At 41.1% G+C, this 19,466-nt stretch overlaps 1 protein-coding gene across 3 annotated transcripts in view; it reads right to left on the bottom strand.

Moving 5' to 3' along the window:
* The window catches only part of SEMA5A (semaphorin 5A), a 512,105-nt gene that overhangs the window by 116,061 nt on the left and 376,578 nt on the right, over positions 1-19,466 (bottom strand). For all 3 annotated transcript variants that reach the window (XM_031003381.3, XM_055367948.2, XM_055367947.2), the window contains one exon: positions 9,155-9,362. In XM_031003381.3, the coding sequence (XP_030859241.2) occupies positions 9,155-9,362 (208 nt within the window). The remainder of the gene's footprint in view (positions 1-9,154; positions 9,363-19,466) is intronic.

Below are 19,466 nucleotides of genomic sequence, written 5' to 3'. Positions count from 1 at the left end.
AAAGAATTTGAGTAACTGGCTTATGGTCACACACACACAAAAGCCCCATCCAGAACCATCTGAATGCAAAGCTCATGCTCTTTCCATAGGCAAGCTGTTTTGCAAACATATGAGAATAGTTATCTCCTTAAGAATTCACTGGACTATGCAGCAAATAAAAATCTTAGGAGAAGCCCAGGTGCTCCTATTTAGAATAACTCAGGTGCAGGGGTCTGGAGCCAAGAAGTGGTGGCAGCTCAAGCTTTCCTATGGAATTCTTACGTAACTTTAAATTTGAGAGCTCAAAAGCAGGAGGCCTGTGGAGTAGATATTAAAGAAGAAAACTTTTTTTTTTTTTAGACGGAGTCTCTGTCGCCCAGACTGGAGTGTAGTGGTGCAATCTCGGCTCACTGCAAACTCCACCTCCCTGGTTCAAGCAATTCCCCTGCCTCAGCCTCCCGAGTAGCTGAGATTACAGGCACCTGCCACCACATCCAGCTTTTTTTTTTTTTTTTTTTTTTGTATTTTTAGCAGAGATGGGGTTTCACCATGTTGACCAGACTAGTCTTGAACTCTTGACCTCAAGCAGTCCACCCTCCTTGGCCTCCCAAAGTGCTGGGATTACAGGTGTGAGCCACTGCGCCTGGCCAAGAAGGAAACTTTTTCTTTCTGATCTCCTTTAGTTGTGTTTCTCAACTGAAGTACAAACAGTTGGTAATAGATTTTCAAACTTTACCCAGCTGACTGTTGAAAACACACATTGCCATTTACAGACCAAGGACACATTCTCTTAGTAAAGCAGTTTCACATGTTGATGGGTTCTTACCCACCCTGCCCAGGGTCTGGGGATGTTACCTTACGACAACACTGGAATACACTGTGCTCCAGCCAAGCCTACCTTGGAACCCCTCTTATCATGTCTTCCTCACTGTCCTAATTAGCACTTACCACTTTCGTTAGTGCCAGCACCAACAAAAACTCGGTGCATTTACTTTCTGCCATTTCTCTATTTTTAAAAACAGATTTAATGGTGGCATCCATATAATGTTGCTGTGCTTTATTACATTTTTGTTGTATCATACAGATGTCTTCATAGGTGTCGCTTAATGGCTTCAGAATAACTCAATCAGAGAACAATCGTTGAAAGGGTGTATCATAAGTGGTGATTAATTCCCTTACTACTGGAAACTGAAAATTAGAACACTGGTTATGATACAGACACAGCTTTAAAAAATAATTGGAGAGGAACATTAGGTGAGGAGATTAGGTCCTAGTGTATTCCAGGATCAGACTTTAAAGATAAATCGATTTTGGAATGAATTCTAAGGTAACTCCAAGGTCCTTTGGTTCAGTTCCATGACAGCAGGTGATTTTACTTACACCAGAATTTCTTATTACACTCTGAGTCCTCTGAAGGCAGGGTCAGGGATGCCTCATTCATCATCCTCTATGCAGGGCCCCACTTGGTGTTTGGCATGTATTGAGTTCAATAAATATAATATAAACGAATTAATTACAAAAAAATCCACATTCTCTAGAGGTTAAACCAAAGCCAGCACAAACAAAAACTCAAGACTTTGAGATTTGGCAAATATTAAATTCATTCTGAGGGGATAATATTTACTTTGTAAAATGGGTACATGTCAAAATGTCCTCCTGAATGTTTATTTGATTAATGACCAAATGAGTAAGGTTGTCTGGCTGGGAGACCATGTGGAGACCCTGCAATTTCTCTGTACACATTGTATGCTTTTTCCATTGGCAGATGCTGTCTTTAGGGAATATTTAATTAAGAAAGGTGTCAACCTATTAACTCTGGCTTTTAAAACTTTGACCTTTAGAGCAATAAACATCCTGTAGTAATCTAATTTCCATACTAATTTTTTGATGAGGTGTTAATTTCTTTAACTAAATGATACTATTAAAGCCTAACTGCATTAAGAATGCCCAAATACCAGTTCACTCAATAGAACCAATGTCTTTTTCCTTTTCTTTTTCTTTTTTTCCTAGACAGAGTCTTGCTCTGTCACGCAGGCTGGAGTGCACTGCAACCTCCGCCTCCTGGGTTTAAGCAATTCTCCTGCCTCAGCCTCAGAGTAGCTGGTTTTACAGGCTTCTGCCACCAAGCCCAGCTAATGTTTGTATTTTTAGTAGAGACAGGGTTTCACCATGTTGGCCAGGCTAGTCTCGAACTCCTGACCTCTTGATCCACCCAGGTCAGCCTCCCAAAGTGCTGGGATTATAGGAATGAGCCACCACGTCCTGCCCAATGTCTTTTTCTTAATGGTCCATCTTTCCCTCTAGTCTTATAAGGCACAATTTAAAAGGTGTGACTCTTTTATATGTAAGCTATAACTCTTCCAGTTCCCAGATTTTCTCTCCTTTCCCGCAATTAGTTCATTAAGCAAAAATAAAACAAACTAAAAAAAAAAAAAACCCACCTAAGGCCCAAAGGCTTTCAATTCTTTTGCTACTGTATGATATTGCCACATTTTTCTGTAAAGGAATTTTATTTTGTCGCAAGAATTTTGCTTCTTTTCAAGGTATGAAGTAAATTAGCAGATAAGGGAGAGGCAGAAGGTCCCTTTGCTAATTTAACAAATATTATATTTACTGACCCTTTTTTGAGCTGGATACCAGGCTGGGGGCTTCATTGAACTCAGAAGCACAGAGGAAGCCCAGGCTTTCGGAGCTCATGTTCCCACAGCTTGAATGAAGCCTGTGCTGGCATGCAGGAATTTACAGTCTACTTTCTGTTCTATGATAAAAGATTAAGTGCACACTCTTTCAATGAATGTTAAATAAAAAATTAAGATTGTATGAGTAAGTATCCAAAGGGTAGAAAATTCCATGATGTTCAGAAAATATTAGGGTACAGATTAACCTATGTAATTTAATAACTCATTTGATAAATGAAATACCTAATTTTCTAAATTAGTGTTATTAAGGAACATTCATTTATTCAAAAGGCAGATGATAATCTAACTTAGGGGTCAGCAAACCACACAGCCTGTGGCCAAATTCATACAGCCACCTAAACTTTTCCTGAAACACAGAACTGGGGAATGTTCCTCTCTGGTGACTGTTCATGAGTGCACAGAGGCCACAGGGCAAGGCTTACTCACAAGTGACCTAAGCTTTGGCCCCAGGATCCTCCCTGATCCTGGAACATGGGAGGATTATGAGGACTGCTGCAAAACCATTCCTCCCTCATCCCTATGTCCCAGGAAGGCTGTCAGGAGCTTCTCATTGCTTTCCAGGTTCTGATGAGGTGTAAGGCTTTCTGCCCCTTCATATACCCGTACTAGGATACAGCTTTAGGCTCTAAAACTGCCAGGCTACAGCATGGAATGGGCTCCTGAGAGCGCAGTGCCTTAGTCCTCCTGCTGCACTGTCACCTGGCCATTTTGTTTTGTTTTGTTTTTGAGACAGAGTCTCACTCTGTCGTCCAGGCTGGAGTGCAGTGGTGTGATCTCGGCTCACTGCAACCTCTGCCTCCCGGGTTCAAGCGATTCTCTTGCCTCAGCCTTCTAAGTAGCTGTGATTTCAGGCATGCGCTACCATGTCCAGCTAATTTTTGTATTTTTAGTGGAGACGGGGTTTTGCCATGTTGGCCAGGCTGGTCTCGAACTCCTGACCTCAAGCGATCTGCCCTCCTCAGCCTCCCAAAGTGCTGCAATTACAAGTGTGAGCCACCATGCCCGGCTGCCCCTTTTGTTTTGATGTCATCCTGTGGGACAAGGGATGTGGTGAGTAGACTCATTTTCTGCTCTTTTTTTGGCTAAGTAATAAACTGTCTGGATCTAAAAGCGGATCACACTTTTCTCAACAGACAAATCCATCAGCCTTGCTTGACCCACACATCTACCCATTCATTATGGTCTATGGCTGCTTTCACACTGCAAGGGAAGAGCTGAGGAGTTTCAACAGAGACCGGACACCTGTGCAGCCTACAAGCGTTTCTCTCTGGCCCTTTGCAAAGAAAGTTTGCCAACATGCTGATCCACTCCACACAGAGGCCTTAAAATGACTTTAAAAGTCCACATCAGGGCCAGGCGCGGTGGCCTATGCCTGTAATCTCAGCAATTTGGGAGGCTGAGGTGGGTGGATCACTTGAGATCAGGAGTTAAAGACCATCCTGGCCAACATGGTGAAACCCCGTCTCTACTAAAAATACAAAACTTAGCCAGACCTGGTGGCGCACGCCTGTAGTCCCAGCTACTTGGGAGGCTGAGGCAGGAGAATCACTTGAACGCGGAAGATGGAGGTTGCAGTGAGCTGAGATCACACCACTGCACTCTAGCCTGGGTAACAGAGTGAGACTCATCTCAAAAACAAAACAAAACAAAATAAAAAGAGTCCAAATCAGCGGCCCTCCCATCACCACACCTGTAAGCTGTTCTTTTCTTAGCCTTGAAGAGGTACACTCAGTCACACTACTTGGAAGGCTATAACATTTTCTTGTGGGAGAAAATAACAACCTGATTTCTAGACAAGATTATTAGAGCACAGGTCCTGTGGCTGCTCTTTTCCTCCTGAATTACAGAGGTGGGAACCCTATGAGTTCTTGGCCAGAGCTCATAGGGTAGCAGGTTCTGACTTCGCATTGGTGTTTACACAAGGCAAGAAGTCAGTGAGTGGCTGCTCTTGGCTGCTCCATCCTGTGCCTCCTCATGGAGACTTTTTCCACTAAATTAATTTATTCATTGTAGAGACGGGTCTCACCATGTTCCCCAAGCTAGTCTTGAATTCCTGGCCTCAAGCAATCCTCCTGCCTCAGCCTCAAGAAGTGCGGGGATTACAGGTGTGAGTCGCCACTTCCAGCCTTTTCCCAATTTAAAGACCACATGATGCTACTCGACCATGAGCCAGGTGCATGGCCTGGCCCACAGGATGAGGTCAGCTTTCCTGTCTTCCCCTGTTACTCATGGTACTCATATCTGGGCCTTCCCAGATCCCCAAATTCCTCAGAAATTAGTGAATGTGAACTCACTTTTGCAACTTATACACAGATGTGGTCAGTAAGGCCTAAAATGAAAAAGGATATGCATGAATAGTGCAGTTTCTCTGGCACTCTACATCCCCAGAGATCACCACCAATTCCAGTGAGTTAGCTTTGTCTTTTGCATGATTTTCTCACTCTATCTATTAAATGGCTGTGCTAAAAAAAATGCTAACATCAAAACACAATTTTTTTGCTCGTCTTTGAGGTCAAACTTGACGGAAATATAATTTTGAAATATTGATCTTTTAAAATAACTTTCTAAGGCAACAGTGCTATGTTCTGATCAGTCACAACACATGTGTGGTCAGTACAGGCAGGTGTTCTCTCACCACTCCCAACCCCCAGCGCCTGAGGTCCCAGGATCTCCTTAAGAATAACCAGAGAATGGAGACTCAGCTTAGAAAGCTTTGGAAAAACAGAGTATAAAACCTCCTTCAGGTTTGCTTGATCCAGTCTGATGGCAAGCAGAATGAGGAAGAGGCTAACGGGAAGGAGGGGTGAGCCTCTCTCAGGAGACCTGGCTTCTGCCTGTCTGGGTACTGACCAGCTCCGCCTCTCAGTTTCACACATGAAGAGTGCAATCCAGCAGCTCCTTCAGCTGAAATCTGACCACTGAATGGGTGGTCCTCGTTGTACCAGGGGCAGCAGAAAGAACCAGTAATAGAACATGGGCCTGGGGCAGTCTCGGCTCTGACCCAGGTCTCATGTTGCAGTAGCTATGTGACTGAGCAGGACACCAAAAATATGAGCTGCCATTTCCTCATCTGAACAATGGATATGGTATGCTACTTTACTTTCAGGATTGACATAATAATCCCGCAAAATTCTCACAAAATCTAGCATATTGTCAGATATGTAAAAGAAATTTGTGAAATTGTATCAGTTATCATTTATACACATTTTAATAAATGTCATTGTGCATTGTCTTTGGAAAAAAGACTCAAGAAAATTAAACATGTAAACATGATTTGGAAGGAGACGGGTAATTTAGATCAGCAGTTTCCCTTTTTAAATACTTCAAGATTCATTTATAAGACTGGTTTTCCAATAATAAATGGCATTACTGAGATTCTATGATGGAAAGTATATTGGCAAAGAAATTAGTATCCAATCGTTACCCAATTGTTTTCCTATTCCTATTTAGTGTACTTTAAGCATCTTTCTGAAAGATTAAAATTGCTTTTGTCAAAAAAACCCCACAATTTTTCCTTATAATTTATAAAAAATGTTTATGCAGTTATTTCTTTTTAAAAGATTCTTTTCTCCATGGAATGTTAACTAGGGAGGGTTTCCTATCTTTCTACAGGAGTAGGATAATAGAGAAACACATTGGAAATATTCAGAGAAATGCTTGGGTTGAAATCTTTAGTTTTCTTTTCTCAAATGAAATACTAAAGGACCAGGCAAAAACTAACCCCCTCTGAGGATGGGCACACAGAAGACCATAGTCTATCAGTTGAAAATGAAGTTACGATCTCTTACAGCTTCTCTCAGAGTAAACAGCAGGATGATTAAGCTCCAGCTATAAATGTCAAGCTCCTTCCCTCTCAGGAGCCCAGTGAAGACACACCAGTGGCATCATTCTCCTTGAAAGGAAAGAGGGAACAGTGAACTCCTCCCCAGGCCTCTGTGCCTGGAGCACCAGCTCCTATGGATCCACAAGTGGGCTGGCAGTTCAGGTGCATGAGAGATGCCAGGGACACCGTGCCTCTCATCACTGATCTGATGCAGAACTTAGTTCCTAAGTTGCGTGTACAAGAGGCTGAGCGATTATGACCCAGACTCAAGGAAGTAGAGCAACCTGTAAAAGATGAATTGCCTCATGCTCTGTAAGCCATGCACTCCCATTCTGGCACCAGAATCACCCTGCAGACAGCACAGGCCTGCGGCTTCCTGTGGGTTATCCTGTGTCACCCTCCAAAAAGGTCATCCTTCACTGAGCTGGAGTTGAAAGACTGGTGTCCTTCTAGGTATATTCCAGCTATGACATCCTGTTGGCCAGCCCCCAATCCTGTTACCCACTGAACCAACATCAACCGGAGGAAGAATAATTCCTTCCCTAGGCTAGTTCTGCAGGGAACACAAACCAGAACACATTTCAAGCAGCCAGTGGTTAAATTTAGGAAGTAAGCATATATAAGAATGGCAGTTAATAAATACCACTAGCTGTTATTAATGTTCACAATATCATTATGATTAGCTGGGAGGTTCCTGGCATTATTCCTCAACTCTCTCTCTCATTTCAAAGGAGACATTAAAGACTTCATTTTCTAGAATCATCTTGAAAGGCATATTGTTGTGATTACGCATAAAAACCTTCCTTCCACCTAAGAATACTCACTTTGCAGAGTGCCTTAAATTTTATACTCTATATATTATCCTATTTGAGTCTACAGCAATTCACATGTGTTGAGTGAGAAAGTGAATTCTGAAATACTTTTGTGACCTGGGTCAAGAAACAGCAACAACAGGGCTGGGCGCAGTGGCACATGCCTGTAATCCCAGCACTTTGGGAGACAGAGGCAGGTGAATCACTCAAGGTCAGGAATTCGGGACCAGCCTGGCCAACATGTGAAACCCTGTCTCTACTAAAAATACAAAAATTAGCTGGGCATGCTGGCACATGTAATTTCAGCTACTCGGGAGGGTGAGGAAAGAGAATCACTTGAACCCAGGAGGTGGAGATTGCAGTGAGCCAAGATCACACCACTGCACTCCAGCCTGGGTTACAGAGCAAGACTCCATTTCAAAAAAAAAAAAAAAAAAAAAAAAGGCAACAACAGGTCTGTTCCATGAACCCTAGCTTCTGAGTTCCAAAGCCAGTGTAATTAGGCACCTTGTTTTGAGAGAGAGTGGCCCGTGTAGGGTAAATGTCTGTGAGTGATATATCAAAAGGGACTATTTCTACTCCAAATCTGCAATTACACCCTGCTTTAGGAGTGGAATTAAACAAGATGCCTAAGAACATTTCAGATTCTGATTTCCCCAAGGGCGATCTTTTGTCAGGGATCAGAATGTATATACAATCTCCCGGAGTAAAGTGCTGGTCAAGTGTGTGATGTATACAGTACTTTTTCATTTCCTAAGTACCTGGGCCAACATGTTTCCAAATTAAACTTTAAACACAACTGTGGTTGATTGTGGATGTCCCACGGAAGACTGGCCTGAGGGTGAAGGAAGATGCAATGACTCTTGGGTTTCCCTGTGGCTGGAGACCTCCCTCCCTACCCTCTCTGCAGGCTCAGGAGAGAAGCAGCACTCCAGGGGAGCTGGTGCCAAGGACAGTGGCGGGGGAGAGGGGGGTGTCCCGGAAAGTGGGTGCCACTGCAGCAGCATCAACCACTCCTTCTTCTCAAGGGGTTATCAGCATATGAGCTGTGGTCGAGAAGGACGTATACCTTATAATATTTTTTGTTATTTCTATATTCAAATAAAATACAAGCTTGAGGCCAGGTGCATAGCTCAAGCCTGTAATCCCAGGACTTTGGGAGGCAGAGGTGGGCAGATCACTTGAGGTCAGGAGTTCAAGACCAGCCTGGCCAACATGGTGAAACCCTGCCTCTACTAAAAATACCAAAATTAGCCAGGCATGATGGCACACATCTGTATTCCCAGCTACTTGGGAGGCTGAGGCACAAGAATCACTTGAACCTGGCAGCCAGAGGTTGCAGTGAGCTGAGGTCTCACCATTGTACTCCAGCCTGGGTGACAGAGTGAGACTGTGTCTCAAAAAAAAAAAAAAAAAAAAAAAATATATATATATATACACACATATGTGTGTGTGTGTGTGTATGTATGTCTGTGTGTGTGTGTGTATATATATATATATATATATATATATAAGCTTGTGCCAGATTAACAGATTAATACAGTCATCAAATATCAGTATTACCATTGAGTGTTCTAAGGCACTGAATAATTTATTTTAACCCTGACAACTTCTTACAGGTATTATAACGTGGCTCCTCCTCTGAGGAGAACTGGTGGGTTATTCTCATCACAGTGAATCTATTTTAATGAAAGCTCTGCCTCCTAGAGCACAGGACTCTCAGAGGCATGAAGGGTGGCTCTGAGACCATTCAACTTCAGGGCATCTGAAGCCTCCCTGGCTCTCTCTGGGTGGGCCCTTCACACACACACCAGTGCATCCTGACCCCGGAGATGCCCTACCTGCGTGTGCGGTAGAACTGGCACCTCTTCAGGGGGATCTTGACCACGTGCTCCCGCAGGCCTACGAACAGGACACTCTGGCTGTGCAGGATCTGCAGGCTCCTGATGGGCTCCCTCTGCCTCTCAGGGAAGAGCTCAATCTCTTCCAGCAAACAGCTGCTTGAGGTCTGATTCAGGGGTACCCGCACTTTCTTGATGGTTCCGTAATCTATGAAGGTCACAGGATGAAAAGGAAACAAGGTCAGAGGGTCTCACAAACCAATCCCTGGTTAAACAGAGTGTGCTGTGTATGCAGCCATGGATCTTCAGCCAGGAAAGCCATCTGAGCATCCTTCAAAAACAGTACACCTGGACACCTCTGCAGACCAGTTAGGTCAGCTGCACTGGATGTGGGGCCCAGGCAGCAGTATCTTTTAAAATGATGCTCTCATGTAGCAAGGGATGAGGACTAATCATGTCCGATTGGACCCTTCCAGTTCCAAGTCTCGGGATGGAGAGCTCAAAGTAGCAAGCTTTGTGCCATCCCATGGAAAACATCAGGAAAGAGAGACCCTCAAGGGACGATCTTGGATTCTTAGTGACAGAGATGCTGATTTTGGTGCCCAGCAGGGCAAGGAAAATGCAATATGATTGGCAGCTTCAAATATCCAGTACGACAGTGATGCCCCCTCCTCCTTCCTGCCAAGAGAAGTACACCCTCCTCCATCTCCCTCTCTCCTCTGTCTACATTAGCTCCTTATTTCCTCCTAGTGCTTGCTCTTTGGGATGATTTTCTTGGGCTCAACTCCTCTAAACTTTCTTTCTTGTGCTTCTGAATATTCATTTCTGGCCTGATCCAAGCCCTCCCCGCTCCAGGCTTCCTGCTCCCTGGGTGTTTCTGTGCACTTATTTATTTATCTGCTTGACTGCTAGCACTGCTGGAGGGTGAGCGGCCCCTGAGCCATGCAGCCTTCCCAGCTATGAGGGGTGCGGAGCAGGGTCTTCTCAGCATGGCAGTGGGAGGGTGGCATGGACAGCATGGCCAGCACCTGTGTGTAGCGGGGACACAAAGTTGTAACGAACATTGCTCTCCCAGGTACCCTGTGCTGCACCCTGCAACTCCTTGCTGACACCCTGCAAATCCCAGGCGTGAAATCCAGCCTTCTGGAAGCCGCTTAGAGACCCACTCAAGTACCTGGAATCATCCTGAAGGCCCTGACTGAATAAAACCTTCCATGATCCTGAGTTTCAAAACATCATGATTCTTATTTTGCAAACACAGAAAATGAGTTTAAGGAGTTATTCTAAAACCAGAAGTAGTCAAGAATATTTGACTTCAAGGCCTCCTATCAAGCAATTCATTGCAAAAGACCTTGGATAAAATACTTTACATTTTTCTCTCTCTATGAAAGCCATAGAGATGGAGGCTATTTGTGTTTAAAAAAATACATAAGCAGACATGTTTTAGCCTGAATTTACTTTAAAAAGCATATCTGAAACATCTCCAATGAGCATTTTCTGATTATACACTGAATGAAAAATCATGTAGACAGTATTGGCAAACAATTGCTCGCTTTCATTTTAAGCTAACTGGTTAAATATGTTACTTTTTAAAAAGGTCAATCACACACTGAAGTATGCTATACGCGGGGAAGATTTTAAAATGATCTTGGAAGAAAGAGCATGTATTTGTGTTCATGGACAACAGAGAAAGAGAACGAGAGAGGGAAGAGAAAGGGGCAGCTGTGGCGTAGAGAGGCAGACATTTTAGCAAATTCACAGTTCACAGATGTAAGCATGTAAGAAAAAATGTATGTCTTAATTCTATAATTCAAATTAATTTTGACTTGGACATCACAGTTCATAAGCTTGTTGGAAAATTCAGCCTCAATGATTCTTAGGTCTCTCTGCCTGGGGTACAGCGAAGCGTCAGTAAACTTACACAGCACCAAGGAACTAACAGGGACAAGATGGGGGCTTCAGGGAAGGTGACATCAGCACAAATGTGTCAGCCACAGGCCCTGCAAGGAGGTCCCCATGAGGCACCAGCAGAGGGAGGTGTCAGCCTTCCTATGGAGCAGTGATGGGCATAGAGCCTGTGGCTGCCTTTGCGACATCATTACACAAGAGGGCATCATCTGAGACACAGGTTAGGAGGGAGGCAGGGGAAGAAAGGCTCGTGGGAGAACTTATGTGAGAGACCCCTGGGTGAAACAGGAGCTTTCACAGAAGTTCAGGAGTGGGTGGCCTGCCTAGAGTCAGGATCCAGCTGGAGGATCACTGTGCTGTGACCAGCGTCACACTAGTTGTTCACCAGCCTAGAGTGGCATGGGAAACAGAGTTTACAGAACTATAGCCTATCTGAGAATTTAACAAAGACTCATTGCTGTTTATTATTTATTTTGTTGAAGGATTATGATTCTGAGAAACCTGCCCAAATTAACAACAGTCCAAATGTCAATATGCTCATATGTATTTCAAATTCTTAAGTAATTGTGGAAAGAATCAAATTTTTAAAGATCTGTGATAGTTTGACTTAAAAGAGTGAGCCATCTTTGATCATAAACTTTTACTGCATATTTCTGCATACCTTGTATCTGATTTTCCAACTAGTGGGAACTAACAAAACTACAGGGCTTAGCATTTCAGAGCAAAGTGCTCAGCGTGGGCTTGCATGCTGGTCCACAATGGATGACCTTGCATCCTCCACTCCCTGGAGTGTCTAGTCATGTGACAAGTCCCCTCCACAGTTCCCCCTTCCCTCTGCATCAGCTTTAGCACACAAGGACCCTTCCTGTCTCCCTGAAGCTCTTCCTTCCCCTGCCTGTGCCCTGCCCTTGCTCTGAACTCCTGCACACTCACATGTTTGGTCACAGCCTTCTCATCCCCCGTCCTCATGATTACCCTCGGGTCTGTCTTCAAAGCCGGGATCTGTCTTCAAAGCTGAATATTGGCTCTGTATCTGCAACTCAACCGTTAGGGACTGGAGACACCAGAAACTTGACAGGCCTCCCTGACTCTCCATGTGGCCTACCAGCATGTCCCACCTCCTGTGACCTTGTCTAAGGGACAGCAGCACCATAATCCCAGGGCCACTGATGGGACCTCTCCTTCCCTGTCACCCACAGCTCACCTAGTTCTCGTCCACCCGCCCCTGTCATCCCTGCCACTCCTGCGGCTTCCTCTACACCTCTGTCACCCACATCTCACTGCATCTAGAGGCAGGCTCCAGGCATGCACATGGTGGCCCCATGCTCCTTCCTGCCTCCATCCTTGCCTGTGCCTCTCTGTGCTCTGGCAACGGCCACCAGGAAGCACTTGCAGCCCAAGAGCCTGTGATTGTGGCATACCCTGGACATGCAGCTCCTGTGCCTGAGGTGACAAATGACAATGTTATTTTCTTTCAGTGGCAGAAAGACAGAGACGGCCCTATAGAAGAGACACCCCGAAAAACCCCATAGATTTCTATTTGACATAGGAGGACAATAGCAGGACCCTGGTGGATCTTGCAAAGCTATTTGTATTTGGTTGCTGTTTTTACTTTACAACATTTACCATGGTTTTAGTTACTAACTTACTTGTTTTGTGGTTTTTACACTTGATCTTAGGCTCCATAGGGAAAAGAACTATGTCAGTTGTGTCATATGATGTATGTGTAGTGGCTGCTATTAGGGCCAGTAGAGATTAGATGTTTCATGAATATATTCTGCTGAAAGACTGAACAAATGAGTGAGGGAAAGAAGTGTAGCCAGCCTGGAATGAGAATGTCATTATTACTCCCATATTTGCTAAAGAGCGCTGATTAATATTTTTCCCATTATGATCTCTAGCAGGAGTTATGATATCAGTCAGTGTGAAGGTGAAACAACAAACATGAATTTCACCAATATGGAAAGATTTCAACCCAAGATGTCATAAACTAAATATGAATGAAGAATTGGTTTCATCCAAGAAAATATTAACTCTGAAAATTTGCCACAAGAAATAAAGCCATACAAAACTTCTATACTCCTGAAATTTAATACTCTAATCAAAGTTATTTGCATGAAAAAAAGTGCCAGAAATATGTAAAATCTTCTTAATCATTCTTTAACATTCAGAGATCAACAAGTAAAAAAAAAAAAAATAGGCATTTCCTGTCCATTTCAGTTCCCCTTCCCAAGGAGAGACGACAATGTGATGTGGAGCTGCAGAATCAGTGCTGACCAGAGGATGCTCAGAATGGACATTGCTTCGGTGCAAACACTCATAGTATTTGCCATTTGTGAAAATGTCCCTTACTCATTATGCTATGGACACAAATTTGAGTGTCATCTATTTATAGTTTCTCTCTCAAATAGAAAACTATAGATACTCATCATGAAAGGGACAGAGCTACTTCAAGACTTTAAATATCCATTAATGCTGATATGGTTATTATTCAAAAGACACAAATACTTGTAATTACATGAAAACATCATTAAATATTATACTTCACTACATATTTGTCTCATCTTAGCAGAAGAGTACGGATGTTACATTCTAGGGTTACCAGATTAAATACAGGCTGCCAATTTCAATTTGAATTTCAGATAAATATGAATAATATTTTAGTATTAGTATGTGCTATTCAATATTATTCATGATTTATCTGAAATTCAAATTTAAGTGGGCAGCCTGTATTTATATTTGCTATATATGGCAGCCCTATTACATCACATCTCCTTTGATCATCTGGGCAAGCTAGTGAAGATATGTTGGATATATGTAGCAACATATTCCTACTTTATAGGGGAGGATATTGAGTTTTAGAGAACAGAACTGATACATATTTTCTATGAACTGGTTAGACATGAAATGCCTTTTCACTTCAATGTTGATGAATGAAATAAAGGATTATAACAATAGACTCCACAGTGAACATTAATTATAAGGCTATTACTGAGGATACAGACTGAAACAGGGGAAAAGGTAGTTGTGCTTTGACTGCATTGTCCTTTTTTTCTATCCGCTCTTCTAGAAGTCATAGAACTTAATCAACTGGAAGGCAAGGAAAAGAAAGTCAGTATTCTAATGAATGCTGAAAAAAGCTCAATATCATTGATCATCAGAGAAGTGCAAATCGAAACCAAAATGAGATACCATCTCATGCCAGTCAGAATGATGATTATTAAAAAGTCCAGAAACAACAGATGCTGGTGAGGCTGTGAAGAAATAGGAATGCTTTTACACTGCTGGTGAAAATGTAAACAGTTCAACCATTGTGGAAGACAGTATGATGATTCTTCAAGGATCTAGAACCAGAAATACCATTTGACCCAGCAATCCCATTAATGGGTATATACTCAAAGGAATATAAATCATTCTACTATAAAGCCACACGCAAACATATGTTTATTGCAGCACTATTTATAATAGCAAAGACATGGAACCAACCCAAATGCCCATCAATGATAGACTGGATAAAGAAAATGTGGTACATATACACCATGGAATACAACGCAGCCATAAAAAGCAATAAGATCATGTCCTTTTCAGGGACATAGATGAAGCTGGAAGACATCAACCTCAGCAAACTAACACAGGAACAGAAAACCAAACACCGCATGTTCTCACTCTTAAGTGGGAGTTGAACATTGAGAACACATGGACACAGAAAGGGGGACAACACACACCAGGACCTGTTGGGGGAAGGGGAGTAAGGGGAAAGAACTTAGAAGACAGGTCAATAGGTGCAGCAAACCACCATGGCACACATATACCTATGTAACAAATCTGCACATTCTGCATATGTATCCTGTTTTGCTATTGTTGTTGTTAAGAAGAAATAAAGAAAGAAAAGTCAGCATTCTCCTCCATTGGAAGACTTTGTCTGTCATCCATCTCAAGGACAAGCAGAGGCACATCTGTGTCAGAAGGCAATATGTTCTTCCGGCCTCAATGACCCCCTCCCTCCGTACATACAAGGTGGACTCGAGCATCCTTGGGCAAACAGTGAAGGACCTTCCTGCTTCTTTAAACCAATTGTTTAAAGAGAGTGACATGCAAAGAAAAGTTCACATAACTATAGATGAGTAGAAGTTATATGTATAATTAAATGTTGGTGTTTCTGAGAATAAGATAAAAGGATGATTTCCTAAAGAAACAAGGACCACAAAACATGCTGTCACAAGACCAGCTCTCGAACAAGCAAAGGGCTTCAGTGGCATGCCTGACAATGAGAAGAAGAGAACCCTCCTCGGCACAGATCACTACATGGTAGGTCTAAATAATTCTTAATATATATATATATATATTTTACTGGTGACCAATGCAGTCAAAGAAGACCAGGAGTAAACCTGATGGCAGGTATAAAATGCAGAGGTAAAACTGGATTACCATAATGACAGAGATGGTTCCTTCAACCTCTACAATCTGAGTCATTAGGAAAATGACCAAAAGAAAAAGCAAAGGTCATAAATGAAAATAGTTTACAAAGGTAAAGTTTGCACATTGTCACACAAAACAGTAGTAGATTCCATTTGAAACATGACTACTGGGGAAGAAATATTTACACAATGCTTATCAAAAGACAGGAGTGTAACTTGAAAAGGACAAAAAGAAATTACCCTCAAAGAATTCCAGCCACAAGAAATGACCCATGAAACACAGAATCTTATATTCCCAATCCCCATCCCACAGGAAAATGTGTTCATGTCCTGGAACAAATGAGTTACTAAGTACACTGTGGGAAGAATAACTGGAAAGAGAAATGTGTTTTTTAGTGGGGAATTTTTTTTTTTAATGGGAGTTTGAATGAAATACTGTTCTTAGAGCAGAATGTGGCAGTAAGTAAAGCTACCAGGACAAATTTCTAATGCATTTCATGGGAACACAGAGACCTGAACGTGGGAACTGGGGAAGCAGCAATAGCGATTAGGATCCCCACAAAAACCCTCAAGCACTGAGGTTTAGGAGGTAGGAACCCAAAGGGTTTATCTAGACCAGCACTGTCCAATGGTGATACATCAGAGTCCACAAAAGTAATTTAAATTTTTCTAGATGCCACATTTAAAATGGAAAAAAAGGAAACAGGTGAATAAATTTTAATTATATATTTTACTTAGCCCAAGGTTTCCAAAAAAATTATGTGATATATCATATGTAATCAACATAAAATATTTGGATTTTTTATATGAAGTGAAATCCAAGTGTATTTTATACTTATAGTCCATTTCAATTTGAATTTCAGATAAACATGAATAATATTTTAGTATTAGTATGCGCTATTCAATTTTATTCATGATTTATCTGAAATTCAAATTTAAGTGGGCAGCCTGTACTTATATTTGCTATATATGGCAGCCCTATTACATCACATCTCCTTTGATCATCTTGGCAAGCTAGTGAAGATATGTTGGATATATGTAGCAACATATTCCTACTTTATAGGTGATGATATTGAGTTTTAGAGAACAGAACTGATACATATTTTCTATGAACTGGTTAGACATGAAATGCCTTTTCACTTCAATGTTGATGAATGAAATAAAGGATTATAACAATGGTTAGTTCATACTAACCACATTTCAGCTGGCCAGAGACACATTTCAGCAGGCTGTGGCTAATGTACGGGACTGTCTGAGGATGTACAGGGGTGTCCTGGTGCTGCTCTGGAGAGCCAGGTACTCCTGGCTACACGCAAACAAGAGACAAGTCCAAACCCACAACATCATGAGCTTCAGTTTTCTGCATTTCACATATTGAACCTTGCCCTATTTTTTAAATATAGAGGTCCTTCTCTATAAGTGTTTAAAAATCCCTGCACCAGGTCAATTGCCTCCTCTTTCAAGTAAGATGATGGAGGTTCACCAAGGTGAAGTGACAGCTCACAGCTACACGGCCAGTGAACGTGGCCATGAGAATGGAACCTGGTCTCTAAATCCTTACCTGGACACCTGCTATCACTTGCTGGCACACAGCTCACAGGCAGTGGCAGATGCCCTGTGGGAGTGAATGCCATGTAGGTAGTTCATTTCAGAAACTTATTGATGGACAGAAAGCAATCACGACCATTAGAAAAGGTTATTTCTGTTTTTCATCTGTTTGCTTTGTAGAGTTTTCTATCTACCAAGAAGTCAAGTTAGTTCCTACTTTTCTTTGGAGTATAGCTTCTGTGTCTCTTTTATGAATAACCCTGACTGACCTCCCAAACAGAAACACTGCGGCCAACATGATTTTCCATCATCCAGAGCCTGAATAATCCACATATTAAACCCAGTGCAAATCACAGGGGAAATCAGATGTATTTATTCCTAAATTAAGCTAACAAGGAAAAGCAAGCACAGGTATATAGCATGATGTTCAAACAAACAAGTATATGTGTGTGTGTGTGTGTGTGTGTGTGTATATGTGTGTGTATATATATGTATATATATGTGTATGTGTATATATATGTGTGTGTGTATATGTGTGTGTGTGTGTATATGTGTATATATGTATATGTGTATATATATGAATATATGTGTATATATGTATATATATATGTGTGTGTGTATATATACATATATATATATATATACACACACACCATCTTTTCTTCCTTAATGTAAGAAATGCAGTCGATTTCCTTAATCCAGCAAGATACATTCTTGGGGAGACTATGAGTGACCCTACTGATTTTGGTCATCTCTAAATTTGAACCTTCTTTCATCATTATATTTTCCAAGTTAACCTTTCAAACAGTCAAAGATATGATGGATGTTAAGGTTGGAAGGGACCTAAAACAATATTTTAAATTGTGCAGTTGAGAAAAGCAAGGTCCAGAAATGTTAACTGATTTCCAAAGGTCAGACTACTGGGCCAGAGTTTAGGTCCTGTTCATACGGATCAAGAGCTGGTTTCTGAATTTTTGAAGGTATTTTTGTTTCAAAAGTATAAAAAGAGACATATGCAATCCCTATAATGGTGCCTCAGTAATAGTATAGCTTGTGAGTTCCTAAAAATCAGGTGAACTGATACAACAGCATATTAAATAGCAGTTGTTATTCCAGGAAAAGATGCAGCTGTGATGTATAGACGTGTGCTTATCTTATCATACCACTGACTACACAGAAAACTAGTGTCTTAAGGGATGCCAAGCCCAGGGCAGATCTGACTTCTCTATCAGGCTTCAAGCTCCCATTTCTATGGGCTCATGAAGCAAACAGGGGAACAGACGATGAAAAAAAAACTTCTATTGCTGTTTCATTTAAAAAAAAAAGAATTTAGATGACAAAGGATTTGTTTAAACATTAAAATTGACAATAAAAATAAGCCCCTTAAATCACTATTTGCTATATACAATGTAGACTCTCATGTGCATAATTCAATTATCAGTGGTGAAAAATTAACCATGTTTTTGGCTCTGGGGGAAAATAGCTGCTATTTTTTAACTTTCAATGTTTAAGTAGCTAACATGAATTTTATGGTTTGAACAAGATTCCATTTTGCATCTTCAGAGTACTGGTCAATTTAAATGAACACAAATGTAACAATCTCTCATTTGTAAGGTAAATATGCCTTATACTAAGATAGAGTCTGTTATGAGCTGAACTGTGTCCACCCAAAAGTCGTATGTTTAAGTCCTGGCCTTCAGGACCTCAGAATGTGACTGTATTTAAAGACAGGCTCTCTAAAGTGATTTAAGGTAAAATGCAATCGTTAGTGTAGGCCCTCATCCGATATGAGTGTTGTCCTTATAAAAAGAGAAGGTTAGGATACAGGCACAAAAGAAAGACCATGGAAGGACAAAGAGAGAAGGCAGCCATCTGTAAGCCAAGAGGAGAGGCCTCAGGAGAAACCAAACCTGCCGACAGCTTGATCTTGCACTTCCAGCCTCCAGGGCTGAGAAATAAATTTCTGCTGTTTAAGCTGCTCAGTCTATGGTACTTTGTTATGGCAGTCCCAGCAATATTGTATTATATAACAATTATATATTATGTATATAATATATATTTATAATATAAATATTTATATAATATAATATATAAAATATATTTATATAATATATATTTATAATATAAATATTTATTTTATATAATTATAAATATATAATATAAATATTTATATAATTTATATAATTATAAATACATAATATAGATAATTATATACTTTATATGATTATAAATATATAATATAAATATTTATATAATTTATATAATTATAAATATATATAATATAAATATGTCAAGAGTAGGATATAGAAATAATAGATTCTGGCATCCAGATAAACTGTTAAGTGCAATTTAAAAACTAGATTATGAATTTTTTTTGCTTTCCTCTAAAATATTGTGATTCAAATTCTAATACGGAAGAATTATAAATTATATATTAG

Source organism: Gorilla gorilla, chromosome 19 (genome assembly GCF_029281585.2).
Source record: "Gorilla gorilla gorilla isolate KB3781 chromosome 19, NHGRI_mGorGor1-v2.1_pri, whole genome shotgun sequence".
NCBI lineage: Eukaryota > Metazoa > Chordata > Mammalia > Primates > Hominidae > Gorilla > Gorilla gorilla.
Note: the sequence above shows the minus strand (reverse complement) of the source record. Positions and strands in the feature narration are given on the sequence as shown.